Here is an 18,680-nt window from a genome sequence, read left to right on the forward strand (position 1 = left end):
GGATGAAACCCTCTCAGTAAATGTACCTATCGGCTTTATTTTGCCTGGGAAAATACAACTAAGGGTGGGCTACATGATTTTTAAGCAAGCAGTGCTGCTAAAAATCTGTTCATCTAGTTAAGCCAGTGTTTAGGGGTTCAGGGATTGTTATAAACAGTGTATGGGTAGGGAAAGGAAAGAGTGGTTTTGTAAAGAGTGGTTCAGCACAGCCTTGCTAGGCTACAGTTCTAAGTCACTGTTAGGAGGAAAAAATTTCTAATAACTGCAGAGTTTATAGATATTGGCTCCTTGTGCAAACTTCTATCATTGATCTTATGAAATGTAAACAGGTCAAAAAACCTTTTTCAACAATCTGGTATTCCAGATTCCCTTTATATTCATAGAAGAAAAATGGTTATTTGGAGGGAATTATTTAAATCTTCAGGACGCTGTATAAAATTGATCAGATTAACTCACTCTAGAGCAATTCTTTCTTTCTTTCTTTAGTAGAAAGGGAGTTTAGACATCTAGTTCTGTTGCAGATGTTTATTTTATGGACAAAGTAATAGTTTACAGTCAAGTGATATGAGCAGTTGCCAGAACTTAATTCTCATTATACTTCAGTCAGGGTGCACTACAAAAATCATGAAAAATTACTTCATAATGAACATAAATGCAATTCACCTATATTTTACATGTATTTTATGCAGCCACAGCAATTGATAATAACTACTTATACATGCAAATTAACTGCAGAAGCCTCATTTAATAAAAAAATCCAAAAGGTAAAAGCAAGAAATGTACACAGCCAGCAAAGAACATGCTTCTTTAAACCAGCAAACAACATGCTCCTTTAAATTTAATTTATGAAGGAATAACAGAAAATATTTTGATTATAAAGTAAAATTGTGAGGACAAATTTGCCTACAAGAGCAGTTGTGCATATTCTGCTGCCCACTCACTAAGGCTTGTTTTCCTGTAACAGGAAAACAGAAGTAGGATAAATTGAGAATTGGGAGTAAATTAGTGAAAGAGGCAGAAAAAATAAAAATTATTCATATTAAAATGCTTTCTCCTATTTTAACTTGATGTTTACAACTTACTGGAAAGAAATTAAATACCTTTTTAGTAGCTTCAAGTTCTGCTACATAATGTTGAAGAATAGAACTAATTGTATTTGCTGTTTCTTCTTCTAGGCATGGCATATTCAGACTTTGAAACCTGTATTAAAAATTGACAAAAATGACCCAAAATTACATTTCTAAAATATTAAATGTTTTAATTTACCTTGGGGTATATGAACATTACATAAACTGAAATAAGCAAACATCTAGGAAATTATTTTGAACCTGGAAAACTTTTTTCTTTAAGGAAGTTTAAACAAGTTGAAAATTTCTGCTCTGGTGGGTATTTTGGTAGTTGTTGCTTAGTATGTTTTAGGCTTTTCCTTTAGTATATTCTTGTGTATAATAATATTCTAATGAAATTAAGAAAAAGAATATATTGATTCCCATAAGAAAGATAAAACATATATTTTCTCATTATTATGTAGTTCAGAATATCAGTAATTAAAAATTCTCAATTAGGCTGTTTGTTTTAAAATTTGCTGGGCTGTTTCAATTGTGGAAATCAGTAATTTCAAGTTACTTTAAAATATTTTAAAACATAGTTGCAAATACCTTTGAAGTAACTGAAGTGAATTCTGTGAAGACAAAATTTTCTGAAAACAGGTGCGCATAAAATTCTGTAGCTGTATCTAAAGAATACACAATTCAGTGTGGGTTTTCAGGTCAGAAAACAGTATTTTGATGATACTTTCTTAACATAGTAGCATTTGAAATTGTTACTTAAAGCACACTTATAGCACAAAATAGCAGCCTTCATAATGCCATGCTTAATATAATTATTAAATAGCCATTTTCAGTCAAATAATCTCTAAAATGTCATACAATTCTATGAAATAAACAAATTAGTTGCAAATTTATTCTGCCTAAAATTTGACCACATTTCTTCAGGCTAATAAATGACTTTCACATAGATCATTCTCTCAGGTATCACAATTTTTGTCATTTTGGCCACAGAATGAAAATCATCCTTAAGCACTGTTTGATATATTTTACACCTTCCTTCAAAAAAAGGAGAAGGAATGGAAAAAATCTCCCTCCAGACAAACACAAACTCCATGCTGTTTAGAAGAACAATGTAGCCTGTTCACAATCCAACATCCCACTGACAATCAGTTTCCATAAATTCTTTCCCAAGTAAGTTATAATAAGTCAAAATATTACTCACCTCTAAACGTTCAACTTCTGTCTTGAATTTCACAAAATCCACATCAAATTCTGTTACTTGTGGATCAAGGGTGTCATATGGTTTCTTTTGAAAAATGTGGTAGATATTTTTGAATTTTACTGCCATAAGATCTATACCTTCAATTGCACACTGAGTCAGTGCATTAAAATTCTGTTCTATGGCTATCATTTCCATTATCTGAAATAAAGATGTTATATTCATGCTCATAATGAATTCTTTGTTATTTCCTCTATAAACTAAAACCTGAGCAAAATAAAATATTCAACAGCCACTCTTCTGGCTACTGCATTCACAAATGTGTTGTTTCTGAGTCAAGTATCTTCAATACTTGAGGCATGATTAATCCAGTTTTCAACATCAGTTGTCACCACAACACAACACAAAGTAAAATAATAACTGTTTTTCTTAAGGATAAAGAGGGTTTTTATGTTTTACTGCTAGATCCAATAGGATAATACAGAAAAGGAGTTAAAACATGGCAGACTTATGACAAAAAGATATATCAAAGAATAAAAAAACACAACCCTACAGACTAGTATGTATATTGAGTGATAAAAAAGTACATCAAAGACTCACAGAATTCCTACCTTGTGATGATTATCATCTTATCCCTTGTCTGACCTTAATCTGTACCAAGAAGCACCTATTACCTTTTCCACTCAAGAATGTTAGTTTAAAACCCCTTCACTGCATTACCAAGCTAAATGTTAAGATGACACCAAGCAGCAGAATCATCTGAAGAATTCTGCTTGGCAGTAAACATGAGTTTTTAAAGTAATTAAAAAAAAAAAAAACAGAAGTGTGTTACTTTTCACATAACTTTAAACCTCTAAAAATAATGATCTGAATCTAGGTCAGGTTATTTCTCTCCACACTAAAAGAGATAAATTGGCAAGTTGAGAAGGCAATTGTGAGGTAATAGCATCAATCATTGGGATGACTTAATCTGTGGAAGTGCCTAAATTCTCTCAATAGAGAGTTACAGACTCCTTTAAAGGATGATTAAGAGAATTTATGTCGGCAAGCATGCACTTTGTAAACTGGTCTTTGGAGAGAAGCTTCTTCTTTGCAAATAAGAACAGCACTCAATATACTCACTTTTTCTAATCTCCTACAAAAAGCTTCAGATTTTCCAAAAATGTACATTTCTGATACTTCCAATGCCTTTTCCCCTAGATTTTTAGAAGTCTCTTGCCTGGCTTCATGGAAGCATTTCTGATATTCTCTCAACAGATACATGCACTCCTAAAAGGTGAAGGAAAGAAAACCATATTCATTATGCTATGCTTAAGAGTAAGGGACTAGAGTACTCAAACCGATTGACATTCCAAAGCCATTAGTTATCACTTAATCTGGTTTCAGTCAAGAGGTACCAACAACTTAAACACAGTGATTTTCTTTCAGTATCTGAAGAAAGTGTTTGCAAGATATGAACGAACGTGCAGCAGTAGAGCACAGTAACCAGAGAGTGGTGGTGAATGGTGTTGCATCCAGTTGGCAGCCACCCTGTTGTCCCCGGGGATCAGTGTTGGGCCCAGTCTTTAATATCTTCACTGATGATCTAGATAAGGGGACTGAGTCCACCATCAGCCAATTTGCAAATGTGGGTGTCCATGTAGATCTGCTGGAGAGTAGGAAGGCTCTGCAGAGGGATCTAGACAGGCTGGATAAATCGGCTGAAATCAGAAATTTGGTGTTTAACAAGACCAAGTGCTGTGCCCTGCATTTGGCCACAATAAACCCCTGCAGCACTACAGGCTGGGGACAGAGTGTCTCTGGACAGTGGCCAGGCAGAAAGGGACCTGGGGGTACTGGTTGATGGCAGACCGAACATGAGCAGCAGTGCGGTGCACTCACATGGCCAAGAAGGCCAGTGGCATCCTGGCCTCTATGAGCAATAGTGTGGTCAGCAGGACTAGGGAAGTGATTCTCCCTCTGTATTCTATGCCTTTTGGGGAAGAGCGGAACTCAGTAACTGAAGTCCAGAAAAGGAGAATGTGGAAATGAAGTAAACATTGGCAACCAGTATTCCCACAGCTGCACATATTTCACCATAGCATATTGCATTTGCTCTTAATAGGTCACCATCAGATGAAGAAGAGGAAGACTATCTTAACACTAACTTTTCATGGTGTGGCAAGGAAATCTTGTATGGAAAGGAAGTACTGCAACAAACTCAGGGTCTATTCAAACACCAGATTTTCCAGGGTAGAGGAAGATGCTATGCCATATCAGAGCTATGCCCTCCTCCATAGCCCCTCTTCCTCAAGATGGAAAAATGTGAAATATTAATTCCTTGGTTGCACATAAAGCAAACATGCCAACTATGAGTCCATGGGCATTGCTGTAAATGGAAAAACTTGGGAAAACTTTCAAAACGTCATGAAATCAAAAAGCCAAGAGGTATGAAGCACTTGGTACATATTGATATGGACTTCCTTACAATATCAGCGGATAATCAAGAGGTTTGACATGTAAATAATATAATGCCAAAATACAAACATTGATTTTTCCAGTGACTACTGGTGTCTCCTGATCCCAGAGTCGATTCAAGCCAGCATCTGTAATGTATGCTTTACATGTTGTGACCATTTGGTTTGTAACCTAGGACAGACAAATGAAAAAAGTTTAACAGTAATTTTAAGCTTAACAGTAAATTTTTCTGTTTCTCAAAATCTAATAAAATTCTCATATACATGTCAATACTATCAATCAAATTTGGAATAAATTTCACTTGAGGAAAGTGGCTAGAAAATACATGCAATATATACAACAAAAAACCAAAAAAAACTCTGAGAACACCCCCAGAAGTATATGTAAGTCCCAGGACATATTTGTAAGTCCTATAATTGCAGCAATACATAAACACAGAATGTCATCAATCAAAATTCAAGAACAAAAAGAACTTATTGAGTTCCAACTACTCTTCACTTACATTGTTGTCTTTACACTTGCAGCACTTATTTAAGGACTGCTCTTGGAGAATTTTTTATCCTAGCAGTATGGCTTTACCTTGATTTCCTGTGGCTATAAAAAGTAATAAACATTCTTCTACTTCTCAACCATTCTTCTACTTCTCAACCATTCTTTCACTTCTCAACCACAAAAATCCAAATTTAGTCATGACAGAAGGAGAGAGAGGAGTATGTGCAGATACAGAAGACATACCACAGAGAACAGCTACAGGTAGAAAATTTTTTTGTCTATTAAATAATATGAACAATTCAAAACAATTCTCCTGATGGTGTTGTTTGGGTTTTGTCTTTTTTCTTCTATATGTTCTCTGTATTCTTTGCACATATATTTGTTAGTAGCTAGTTTTCCCAGTACTTTTCCATGGCCTTTCCCTAAGCAGAACGACAAAACAAATTTTAGAGTTTCAACCCATGAGAGGTACAAGGCCCCAGTGCTATCTTGGTTCTACCTGGGAGCCAAAGCCAAGAACAACTCTTCGAGATGCATTCTCATGGACAAAGCACAACTAGTGCTGAAGGGGGGGCTCCAGAGAAGGGGCTTGACCTGAAGGAAAATTGCATCACTTGTACTCCTAATTGGTGATTTTTATCAATTATGCTAATTTCCTAAAACATATAAATGTGTACTTATCCTTGTAGGGGTAGGCTTTCATGGACATTATTCCATAACTGCCTCTGAAGGCCTTCATTAAAGATCCTCTTTTATATTACCTCCTTACTAAAATTATCTCAAATTTCATTTTTGGGTTGGGAAAAAGGCAACACTGACATGAGGCTACTGTAAAGCAGGCATTAAGTACTCCTAATTGAAAAAAGACTGGAAACTGCCATACCAAAGGCAGCTTCAAACTTTAAGAAAATTACTGATGAAGCTGGAGATAGGACCTCCAGTGTCACTGCTGATGATCATTAAGTGGAAAAAAACAGTAAATAGGGACCTTAACTTACTGGATTAAAATACAGATTTTTCCTTGCTATTTCAAGCATGTCTTCATGTAACCAGTTTGCTATTAGCCTCTGTAATGAAATACTTACTCCCTTAAACCATTAAATAATAGACAGTAGCAAGAGTCAATATACAAATGTACAAAGACCCATTTTAGGATAGGTAATATATACCTAATGTGATATATAGAAAACAGCCACAGCGATGAATAGAGATTCAAAAGAGCATATACTTCTTAATATCCTAGTTCAAATTGAAATGCAACAAAATTTTATGCTGAACTCTGTGGTGTAAAGAAACAAAAAATGTGTGTCTGTGTAATGAGGGTCTACTGTGAATTTCCCCTGAATGCTTACTGGAGGTGTGTGGCTTAGTTAGGAAGGATTTCTTTGCTAGAAAATCATTGTACAAACCATCTTTGCATGCAATGGATATCTGGATTCTGCAAAAGACATTGGTATAAATGCACAGCCAGTCTCAATTTTCTCTTTAAGGAGGGAAAGTTTATGATCTGAAATTCAATTAACTTTTCAAGTACGACTTTCTTCAGAAAACAGGAACCTTTTATCTTTCTCACTTTTTGAAGGAACAGCCTAGTCAGATTGATGGCCATCTGCCATTAGGTCATCCAGGCTGAGAGAAAAAGAGCCTTTGCAGATTCTGTGACTTAGAAAACAACTGATCAGATTAATTCAGATCAGAAGATTAATTAAGAATAAAAAAAAAATTAACACTGATGAACCAAGAATAAACAAAGCTCCTTTCAGAAGAGAAATCTGCAATCCAAGTTTAATCCTCTCGTGATCAACAGAGTTCTTTTTCTTTCCCTTACAGAACCCCACTACTTACTACCATTTTTAAACTCTTTTTACATTTTTAATGCTCTACTGATTTAAACAAATTTTTTTTTTTCTTCTAAAAAGTCACCCAATTTTGTAATTACTATTTTGTTTAATATACTTACCTTTATAAGTAATGATGTAATTCTCTCAGAAGTATTGTAATATTTTGAAACACGGTGAATCATTTGTACAGCCTTTATCAAGTATGGTATTCCCTGTGTCATTAATACCTCAAAGCAAAGTTTCAAGAAAAAAATTACTTTCTATTCTTAGCAACTATATTTCCATTCTATTGTTAACTTCTGAATTATGTATTTCCCTAAGCCACACCAATCAGTGTTTAAAATGTCATGGCAGTTTACCAAAAGTTTTCTTATTAAAAAAGACTAACCATGCTCAATAAGATTTCAAATACCAACTTACAAGAACAATTAATGGCTAAGTTTGATCATTGGCTAAGAAATCAGATTAAAGATGTTACAACATAAAATAATTTTAATATCCTATTTTGATGAACAAAATTGAACACTGATTCAAAGTGTAAAGGTTGCATTTTTTGGTGCAATAGGAAGTATTTTTCTGCCAGCAATTTTCTGTGATGGATGCTTTTGTTTTCCTTCAGGTAAGGGTGCTAATATACTTTCATTGTGATAACAATCTTTACATAAAATGTTTCATTCAGACCCTTCAGAAAACTCATTAAATAATTGTCACAATGTAAGTTTCATTAACAAATGCCTAATTCCTTCAAGCATATCAAACACCTAAATTTTTCACATATTTTGTGAAATCAATGTTCACATTGTTAAAATCATACAGTGATATTACAAATACTCAGTAGCTCAAACGCTTTTAAAGTATTTTGGTGGGAAAAAAACAAAAGTAAACAAAAACAAAAGACAATTCATTAACATTATCAGGAACTTGTCAAAATTGCAATTCAGAACATCAAGAAAGTAATTTTGGCTGTCACCCCTCAATGGAGAAGCCAAGCTCCTGTAATTAAATTTGAGTTGCAAATTCAAACTCATAGTGTGAATAGAAGGCATTTGCATTTAGCAAGAGTGTGAAATAAATGCAATATAGTATAAAAAAGCCCATCTGTGTCCATAGTGATCATAACCAGTACCGCCTGTGAAATGGAATCAGGAGATTCTGAGTCTATAGGTTTTCTTTTTCAATCCTTGACAGAAAATAAAACCTTGAATACTGGACTGCGTAGAAATTTCTCTGATTCAAAGCTTTAAGTTAAATGCTCAGTCTGAATTTTCCTATATTAACCTACTTCAGCGCAAATGTTCACTGTGTGATACTGCATACACTAAATGCCATATTTTATGCACACACCGAATATCATCATAAATCAACATGTATTACTTATTCCATCCCTTATTTGCTAATATATAAAAGAGTTGTCTATACCCGATACTAAATGCAACTGCACAAAATGAAGATCTGTTTAAAACAGGATATATTAAGCTTGGAAATTACTGCTTTTAGGATGAACATCATAGAAAATCCTACCTAAATTAACTTGATCTCAGGAATATGATTAAACAGAAAATCACATGTATCCAAACCGTTCCAGATTAAACAAAGAACTCTAATTAACTATCTTGTATTGGTAAAATGATGAACTTTTCAACAGGTTTGCACCCACTAATGTCTGTCTTTGTTTACAGTACAAATAATTTTATCTTCATAACACCTATGAAGTAGTTCATCATTATGGCCTGGTACCTGGCACCCTCTAGTGACACCTTGAAGAGCTGAAGATAAACAGCTTGGTGACACTGCTTATCATACTTGCCTCTTACACTATTCCATGTAATATGAGCTCTCTGCCATATCAAAGCCCTTTTGCTTGCCCTCCGTTACAACTTTTTAGTAGGATCCTAAGCTGCCAGAGATTCAAAAGAAATGCAGCACTTGCTGACAGAGAGCTGGAGGCATATAGGACCAAAACATGAAGGACTCAAAACCAAAGGAGAATGAGCACAATTTTTCTAAGGTATTTACTCCTTACATTCTGTTCTGCAATACACCTGTTATAATAATTCATAGTTATTATACCAAATAACTAATATCTTGAACTACCACTGAATGGTGTACCCAGACAACCAATTGTCTAAATTCTGACTGGCAGGTACTTCTGCAAATAGAAGCAGATAATATTGTATTCCATATTAAAAAAATGTTTTGCCTATCAAAAAATGTTTTGCCTATTAAAAAATGTTTTGCCTATTTTGCCTTATAAGGTTTCATTATTTTCTATATAGCTGAAATTTTAGTACTTTGGTACTAAAGTACCATAGACACATATGGCATTTTCAGGGGAAGACGTATTTGGAGATTTTCATATTATAAAACATGTAGTTGGTTCAATTGCTTTAAAAAAATAATACCAGCAGCAGGACTGACTTATTAGAAAATCGTATGTATTTATGCTTATTTAGTAAATACATATTTCATATTTACCAAATACATACTTCAAAATACTATATTTGATGAAATATATAATAATGTTTCAACATTTAGCTTGACATGCTTTTAGAAAAAAATTTTTAAAATAGTAAAAATTATTAAATTACTAGTAGTAAATTAGAAAAAATTGCTTTTAAGTAAATATAAGGAAGGGAAACTTTATTCTGCTCTGGGATGTCTATGTAAATACCTAAACTATGCATAAAGAATGGCAAAAGTCATACTTACAACATCAGTGGTATAAAGGGGCTGACAAACTTTTTCAAGTGTGCTTAGGTATCTCACATTATCCTTTGATTCGTTTGCTGCATCTGTGATTTTGCCATCTAATTCTTGCCATGACTAGTGGGAAAAGAGTACTGTGAAAAACTTCATACATAGTGAACTATTTCTTTAACTTGCACTCACTTGCCAGAAGTAAACTTTGGTAAATGAATTTTTAAGAGGCAGTGCCAAAGCGGGCAATAAAAGTTAACTTATTGTATTTATTACACATATGATGTATTTTATGTTCATTTTTGGCTGCATTCCTGAAATGTCTTGTTCTTTGTCTTGATACATTCAGTACACCAGCAACACATCTAAATTTTCCTCTTCTAATTATCCTTGGCAAATCTCTCTTAGATGAAACAAAAACAAACAAACTAACAAACAAACAACTCACCTTTATAGTAAAAAAAAAGCATAAAAAAAAATTATTACCTTTAGTATTTTAGAGTGTGCAACTTTCAGAACATTGATAACAGCTTTACAGTTTTGTCCTTTGATCTGCTCAATAATAAAGTTCAATTTAGCAGACATGTATTTCCAGTTCTCCAGTTCCATCAGTGGACCTGAATCCTTAGCTTCTCTCCTTAGCTGTTTGCTCTCAGTCAGAACCTGCAACCCAATTTAAAAAAAAAAATCAAATGCCTACTACAGGAAATAGACAAGTCATTATAGAGAAAAAATACTCTTGAGGAAACTTAGAAAGGAACAAGCTTGCAGTTACTGACACATGAAAATGGTTCCCATTTGGAAAAGCTTTCTAAGTCTGAATTGCACTTCATCATATTTATAAACTGAAAATAAGGCAATTAATACAATTTGCTGTCACACCCTGGGTGAATATCAGTGTATATAGATAAGCCTTTAACCAGAACCTGTGGATTGAAATGCACCAAATGTAATTTCACTTGTCCAGAACTTCAAGAACTAGTTTAATAAAAGTTATTATATATCAGTCATAAATGTATCCATTCGTATGTTGATAAATGTGCAGTCAGCTCTTTTTTTGTGTCTTTGACATTTTTATTCTTATGAGCTAAACACACTAACTATAGTATGCCTTATAAGTAGAGTATGTCCCTGCCTACACAGATTCATATTTTGACAAAGGATTCTCTCTTTTTCATGGAAGTCTCAGACTTTGATAACTGAGACCTTACCATGCAAAACTTACACTGGATAAAATACGCCCTGCTGGGCCTGCCCAAAAATCTTTCTAAGAGCAGTACTTCCCGCCACAAGTGACAGAAGAAACTTAACAGGTAATGTACAGTTAGATATGCTCTATATACATATGTGGTCCTCATCAGTGCTATTAGTCCTGCAACTCTCTGTTCTCTTCTTACTATTTATGAATTAAGTGCTCAGAAACTCCTATTCTCACTAGACTGTAAATTCCTAGACATGAGGACTATCTACTTAACTTCCCTTGTGCATAGAAGCAGAGCGCTTCTCTTAGTTTGGGTGGAGATGCAGCTGAAGCCTTTGGCAGACTTCAGGCAAGTCTCACATATAATTTATAAATATTCATCCATATTCATGCTGAATTGATGTGTTAAAACAGCAACTTACATGTTCAATTTGTTTATACCATATCATAAGTACTTCCTCTAGCTGGGTAACTGTGTCATGACTGTCAGCAGCTGCAGTTATTTTATCAAAGGTCTGGAGTTCAGAAAAATTAATGTGATCTACTTTTTTCAACTCAACTGTTCCTTCAATGCATTCTGCAGCACCTGAGAAAAAGGCAATTACAATATCAAACCAATTTAGACTTTAAAATAAATTTCCACCAGTCAAAGCAATTTAAATTTGAAAATGTACATATGCAGCCAGTCTCATTTTGATATAATAGCAATTTACGTCACTCACATAAAGCAGAAATATCTGATTTTAAATGCAGTGGTATTCCTTAAAAGCAATGCATCACTATTTGCTTAAGAAAATAATCCACCCATGTATATATTATGCAAGTAATGGATAATTTTATTTTTCCTTGCAGAATGTAATAAGTTCTTTATCTATACACTACTGTCTTTAAATAGAAATCCTTAAGCAAAATTCCTCTAGTTTGTTTCCTAAATGCAATGCTTACCTCCTATAAATGAAATGTATTTCTTAATTGTTTCCACAAACTTCTGCTTGTCCTTTGTATCCTCTTTGGACTCACCTAAATCACCCCAATTACTTGTTTCAAGGATAGCAGGGAGAAAAACCTTTTCTAGTAAATCTTTAATACCAGGTAGGAGTCCATCAGTGGCATCCAAAACACCAAAGGAAACTTCCTGCAGCATAAAAATATTGTTATCAAAGCAGTAACTTACACTAGAAACAGTATTATAAGTTTTTTTATAAAAATATATGTTTATATATATATAATATATTTATTATATATATTTTATATATATTTAATATATATATAATATATTTAATATATATTTTATATATATTATATATAATGTATATATATATATATATAAAATATATTTTTATAAAAGCACTCCAATATGCAAAACAAAACTTTAATTTAAGGAGAGAAAATCATTATATTACACACTTACATCGTGCCTGTAAGATAGTACTTTCAATAAAAAAGGGAAGTGAATAATTATTTAATACAGTTTTAAAAAGCTGTCTAGTTATGCTTTTGTTACATCAGTTATTTATCTATCACATAGAGTTTGGAAATTTTGAAATGGTAGAAAAATGCCCACACCCACAATTAGCTACTAATTAATGAATTGCAAGTAGCAAAAAATTCTCTGAATGTCCTTGTCTGAAATTATATAAGAAGCAATTGTCTGACTAAATATATATTATCTTGAATCAAGTTAAATTTTTACCTACTCTCCAAAACAAAGCTTTACAAGGTACGACCATGTCTAATATTCCAGTATTTAAAATGTCCTTAAAATAAGCAAGTATTAACATACATCATGTAACAAACTTACTAGAACATAAATTTCCTTTCCTTATCCCTTCAGCATTTGGAATTATTTGGGAAGATATTTGATGGAAAAGTGATATTTATGAGCAATACTGAGGCTTTTGATAAAGACAGAACTTGTATCTTACTCATTATAGTGTTTTTTCTCCTTCACCTGCTTGGGTCTCAAAAGGAATGGAATATTTTAATATGAAATATAAAGAATATCAAATAATAATGGATTTTCTGTCTGAAGAATTTGAAATAATACTAATTACAAGATACATATGTGAAACTATTTGTTATCAATTTGCAGTCCCTTAAAGCACTGCCCAAATACTAAGACATGTAGCTATGAACAATAATGAAGCCCACACTTATATAAGAATTTGTCTTGTAAAGCAGATGATCTCATGCCACATAATTTATACAGCATAAATGTTTATTTTGTATTTTATTTATCAAAACACATAAAAAGGTACAGGTAAACTTTTTGTCTCCTGGTACTTGCAATAAAGTTTTCTCAGTGTTTCTTTGTAGCTTAGGAATTTTGATCACAATTAAAATATACTTAGCAGCTTTGACCGCTACTAAGGAGAATGAGAAATTAATACATATTTCTTTAACAAGGATCCTGTAAGACACTAAATTCACAAGTATTTGCTGAAGCAATTCAGCAATTTTTTGTTTACCCAAAATGGAGAGCAAAAAAGTTACCAGTAACTTTAGTTATGTGACAACTGTGAAAAAAATAATGAAACAAAAAATAACTGCTTTTAAAGCTTTTAGTATTTTTAAAAAATGAGAGAGTACCTCGTGTATAGTTTTATCACTTATGGATGTGTCATTCTTATAGCGAACGAAATATAGGCATAGTCCTAGAATTTTGTCTGGTGTCCTCTCCAAATAAAATTGAAACATTTTACGTCCTTTTTCAACATCTGGAATTACCCGACCACATTCTGAAAAGGAATTTCATAGGTATGACTCTTTTTAAAAATGAGGGTATTATAAAATGCTTAAAATCAATGTAAGGAAATAAAATTGAACATATAAATAATTTATTTTCTTCTTTTGTCAGGGAACAAAAACCAGTATAATTTCTAACTGTAATTAATCACACCATTAGAGAACTACACCAAATGTATAATGTGTATCTTACAAACCTATTTGGGTACAGTGTATTGCACTGAAAAGAGAATTTGCTCAGGCCCATAGTTCTGAAACAATTTGTTGGTGACTAAGGTACTGTATTTCTATTTATCCTACCAAAAAGATGTCAGGTCTAAGTGAGAAAAGAGTGATTTCGAGATGGCCTCAGGTCCTTCGTGGATATATTCCTATGCAATTTGATAGCTCAATATAAATAAGTAACAGAACATTATTTGCAGTAATTAGTGAATCATTAGGGATTTCAGACATTACATTCTAATTCTCTACCACACACGTAAAACGTGAGAAATTTCAAATATTTATAATAAATAAAATTTCAGAGACAGGTTTTAGGAAAGTGCTTTCTAATGAGCTGCAGGCAAAACTCATGTATGAAAAAGTCACAACCAATTCAGTATTTCAGGATAACACTTTATAGTCTTTCTTCAAGGAATGGCCAAAATTGAGATTTTTTTTTTTTCCTAAACAATTTGACTTTAAGCAAGCATTTAAAATATGAATTTTCAGTCCTCCGAGCAAAAGCTTGCAAAATTCTGAACAAGCAAAAGCAGATTTTATTCTGAGAAACCTCAAACGAAATGAACAATAGAATGCACTGTTACATCTATTACATACTATTACTATTGCTAAATATTTACCTATTCCTCGTGGATCTCCCTCCTGATAAAAAATTTTCAATGACTTTTTTCCTCCTTTGGCAAAAAAGGAATCAAAGGCATCGAACTGTTAAAACAAAGAGTGAATACATGTTACTCAAAATATTTTTATGTGCCTTAAAGGTGTGCAAAAATAATATGACCCTGCTACTGTTTAAACTTTTCTTGGCACAGTTTACACTCAAATGTTTATCCCCAAATATTGTGAGAATATAGAACCATCCAACTGAAGGGCTCAGCCACGGTAGTGGCTTCCTCCTCATCAAAAAAAAAGGTCAGAAGTTTAGCAAGCATGTGTGGAGATGCATCACCTGTTCAGGGACAAAGGATACAATTCTAGTTGTGGTATATTTCTTATGAGCATGTTTTTTTCCTCCCCAAATAAACAAATATTAAAGCTGAATCAGAGCAATGATGGGAAAATGAGTGACACCCAGGCTGACAGAACTTGAAGCCACTCTTGTGAGAAGACAACATTGCATGAAAATAAAAGAAGAAAAAGCAAGCCAGCTTTAGAAGTGCATTTCACTTTTGTTAACAGCATTAGTGTTAACAAGGTTAAAACAGAGAAAAATAAATTAAAAAGACCCATCCCAAAACAGTGAAAGAGAAAATTGTTAAAGTGCTGAAAGCACAGTGACAAAAAGCAGGAAAAAGTTCACTACTACAAGAAGCACTCCAGCTTGTGAAGAAGAGGAGGACAAACAGTAACTTTGGGGCTTGTATGACTCTACACAGAAGGTAAGATGTGAGCAGTTCCCACAGCTGCTGATTCTGCAAAGAATCAATCTGCTGTTTCAAGTCCATGTGGTTCTCACACCCACTGTGTGAATATATATGCAGGCTAACACTTTAAAGGGCAAAACATAAGTCATGGATATCAAAGACATATGTTTATGGGAATTTATTAAATGACAGTTTGGTGAGAGACAATGTTGACACAGCCCCAACAGCCTAAACAGTTTATAAATAAACTAAAACTGGGAGCAGGAAAATATTCAACCACAATAATTTTTCAGATGGTCCTGGCGACGGCCAAAAAAAACCCCAACCCAACCAAACCCACACAAAACAAAAGTAAACAAACAGAAAAACCCAAACCAAAACCAAATACAAAAAAACCCATCAAGAACCCAAAATTTCTCAATTTCTCAAGTGCTGGGATTAGTCAAACTTGGTGTAGAACAGCCGTTTCACATTAAATCAGAATGATTTAAAAATATATCATTTAACAAACATAAAAAAGGGACAATACTTAGCACACCTCTGTGTTGTGTAAGCACAAAAAACCAAACAAATGAGGAAAAGTAGATTTTATTATATAAAAGTATCAATAAACAAACAAAACCCAAGCAAATTTGGAGTAAGGCTACATTTGGCTTGTAACTGTAAAACTGAAGTTCTAAGAATTGATTTGTTTTATCAAAGGAGATATTGTCTGACTGAAATGCTAAGTCAAATCTCTCTTAACAGACAAAAATAACATCAATGAGGTGCAACAACAGTCAAATAACAAATAACAAAAATGTAATCAGAGAAGTTGAGTTGTATCTTTTCACAACAGCCGTACTGAGTTTTGATAATCTATTAAAAGAACAGTTTAACTGTTTCCTCCTGTTTGTTTAATCATTTTGAAACATCATGAAAGACAACATTTTATACTTAAAAATAATGAAAGCTTTCAGAAGTTCCACAGATTTAAGATCTATACACTCTGCAAACCCACTTAATCTTTTAAACATACAAACATAAATAAAGCGCTCAAAAGTGAAATTTCTTAGTGGGTCTTTCAAATATTTCTATAGTATTTAAATGGTGCAGGATTAATCTTTCTTTCTTACTACTAACAACATGATAATTTTCAAAATGCTCTCATAAGTTACACACTTTTGCACTATCTTAGAAATTTCATTGAGAACTTGCCTAACAAACAAAATGATCATAATTAGAACATAATAAAGTCAGTCTCAGATGGATGAAACTGTTTGGAACTGCTAGATGTGAAAATAAACCCTTTGATCAAAATAACAGTGGCATTTATATTTTCCTTGAGGTAAGAAAGATGAAAAAGCTACAATCAAAAATTGGAGATATTTGCAAATCTGCTGGGAAACTCAGCTGAAAGATTTAGTCAGGTGTCCTTTTAGATTGATTGTGTGCCTTAGTAATCACATTTTCTGGCAGGAACAATAAAAATGATGGATAACACTTTCTATCAAAGGGGTAATCTGCTACATATTTTTACTAATAATTTAAATCAATAAGAATGCAGAACAGACTCACCGAAGGGACGTCCAATATCATTTCCTCCACAGTTGCTAAGTCTAAGCCTACCCTGGCACTGAGAACGTCAAATATGTATTTATATGAAGCATTGATTTTTGCTCTTCGATCTTCTCTTGCTCTTTCATATTGAATCTAAAACATTAAGCAAGACTTTCAAGCTAAAAATACACAAAGTAATCACAACAATGACCCGCTACTTAACTTGCAGCTAATGTTGAAATCTACTGTCTTGTATTTACAGCTACAAAATGTCCTAATTTTACAAATACCTAAATTTTCAGAGGCTAACTGAAGAACAAATTATTAATATTATTATAAGATGTGAAGTCAAATCTGAGGATTTTTCAAGGAAAAACAAACATTAAGAATATTACAGTTAGATTTTAAGATTTTTACGTGACATTAACTGGCTTCCTTGTTCACAATCAAAATTTCAATTTATTAAATTAATACAGAAAGGTTAAAACATCAATTTAAAATAAAGTATCTAGGGTGGGTAAATATTTGCAGGAACTAAGGTGAGTATAGCTTTGCTTCTATGTAAATTATTCAGCTAATATCTCCTGCCTCTAACCTCTATTACTTTAAAATTTTAAAATATTACAAACATGGATAAAAATACTTTTTGCCAGAAATAATTTAGTAAAAGAACTGAGTCTAAACAAAAATAAAATCAACAAATAAAAGATTTAAACTAATTATCAATATAAACTGAATTTAATAATCTGAGGAAAGAACCAGAAAATTATAACCTTTTTTGCTTTATGACTTTGCACGCTCGGAACGCCACTAGGGCGGTAAATCTTAGAAAAACTTTGACTTCGACTTCCAAGAGAACGAGACGAAGAGGAAAGGCTTGCTAATCGGTGGATTGTCACAGAAGGTACATCATCTGCACTGCCTGAACCTCTTTTAGTATTTTTTTGTGCTCCCGCCATTCTAAAATCTGAAATTTGAAAAGAAAAGATTATGTTTCTAACAATCCAAACATTTCAAGTCTACCTTTTGCGGAAGGCAGGAGCATCTCAAAACTGACTTTCCAGGTATATAAATTTATAGTCTCACCATATCCTCTTCTAGTTTTTAAAATGCCAGACATTAAATACATTTTTATGATTGGTTACAAACGTCAAGATGAAGATTGAGACATTTTTTAAAAACAATTTTCCATACACATGCGTTTTGTGGAGTGAATGCCTCTCTATAAAACAAATATATTTTACAATATAAATAATTTCAGTGCATATCTAATTACTGAGAAATAGAAATGGTTTCAAACACAAATTACTTATTTAAATTTTAGTTTCTAAAATATATACCAAATTCAGCAACTTAGAAAAGACTTGCATACACAGAAATTGCTATTCTGCTCAGTGTACTATTACAATAAGGATCAAGATAACTATCAAGAATTCCTTAGTAGTTAATATGATGCCTAAGGACAGCCTACCACTGCTGTAACAGTGTTATATACTCTCTTAGACATTATTACCTGATGTGGAAAATAAAAAATCAAAGGTGAGGCTGACATGAAAAGCAACATGTGGCTGAAAAGCAACACCTGGTAGCACATTACTAGCTCCTTATTCTTGCCCATATAATAGGTGACAAATTGGCCGATGTTCCATGGTTTTAGGCATGCAACCACCTGCTACAGAAAGTGTTCATCTCTTTCTTGAAGTAAACGTACCACCAAAAAAACAAATTAAGGAAAGCCACAAAAAAAAAAAAAAAAAAAAACCAAAAAAAACCCAAAAAAACCAAAAACCAAAAAACAAAAAACAAAACAACCAAAAGAAAAACCCCAAATTATCGTATTTATTTATTTTTCTT

General features: G+C 33.0%; 1 protein-coding gene across 1 annotated transcript in view; it reads right to left on the minus strand.

The window, feature by feature from the left end:
* Positions 1 to 16,882, minus strand: part of DNAH8 (dynein axonemal heavy chain 8) — a 112,971-nt gene extending 96,089 nt beyond the window's left edge. Inside the window, exons 1-13 of the mRNA XM_059467920.1 lie at positions 16,845 to 16,882; positions 14,544 to 14,628; positions 13,546 to 13,694; positions 11,902 to 12,091; positions 11,379 to 11,542; positions 10,242 to 10,418; positions 9,768 to 9,881; positions 7,178 to 7,285; positions 4,795 to 4,896; positions 3,391 to 3,537; positions 2,272 to 2,469; positions 1,659 to 1,735; positions 1,101 to 1,200 (exon numbers count right to left, since the gene is read on the minus strand). Coding sequence (XP_059323903.1) covers positions 1,101 to 1,200; positions 1,659 to 1,735; positions 2,272 to 2,469; positions 3,391 to 3,537; positions 4,795 to 4,896; positions 7,178 to 7,285; positions 9,768 to 9,881; positions 10,242 to 10,418; positions 11,379 to 11,542; positions 11,902 to 12,091; positions 13,546 to 13,694; positions 14,544 to 14,628; positions 16,845 to 16,865 — 1,632 coding nt within the window. The 5' untranslated portion in view covers positions 16,866 to 16,882. The remainder of the gene's footprint in view (positions 1 to 1,100; positions 1,201 to 1,658; positions 1,736 to 2,271; positions 2,470 to 3,390; positions 3,538 to 4,794; positions 4,897 to 7,177; positions 7,286 to 9,767; positions 9,882 to 10,241; positions 10,419 to 11,378; positions 11,543 to 11,901; positions 12,092 to 13,545; positions 13,695 to 14,543; positions 14,629 to 16,844) is intronic.
* Positions 16,883 to 18,680: the final 1,798 nt, after the last annotated feature.

This window comes from Ammospiza nelsoni, chromosome 3, assembly GCF_027579445.1.
Source record: "Ammospiza nelsoni isolate bAmmNel1 chromosome 3, bAmmNel1.pri, whole genome shotgun sequence".
NCBI classification, from domain to species: Eukaryota; Metazoa; Chordata; class Aves; order Passeriformes; family Passerellidae; genus Ammospiza; species Ammospiza nelsoni.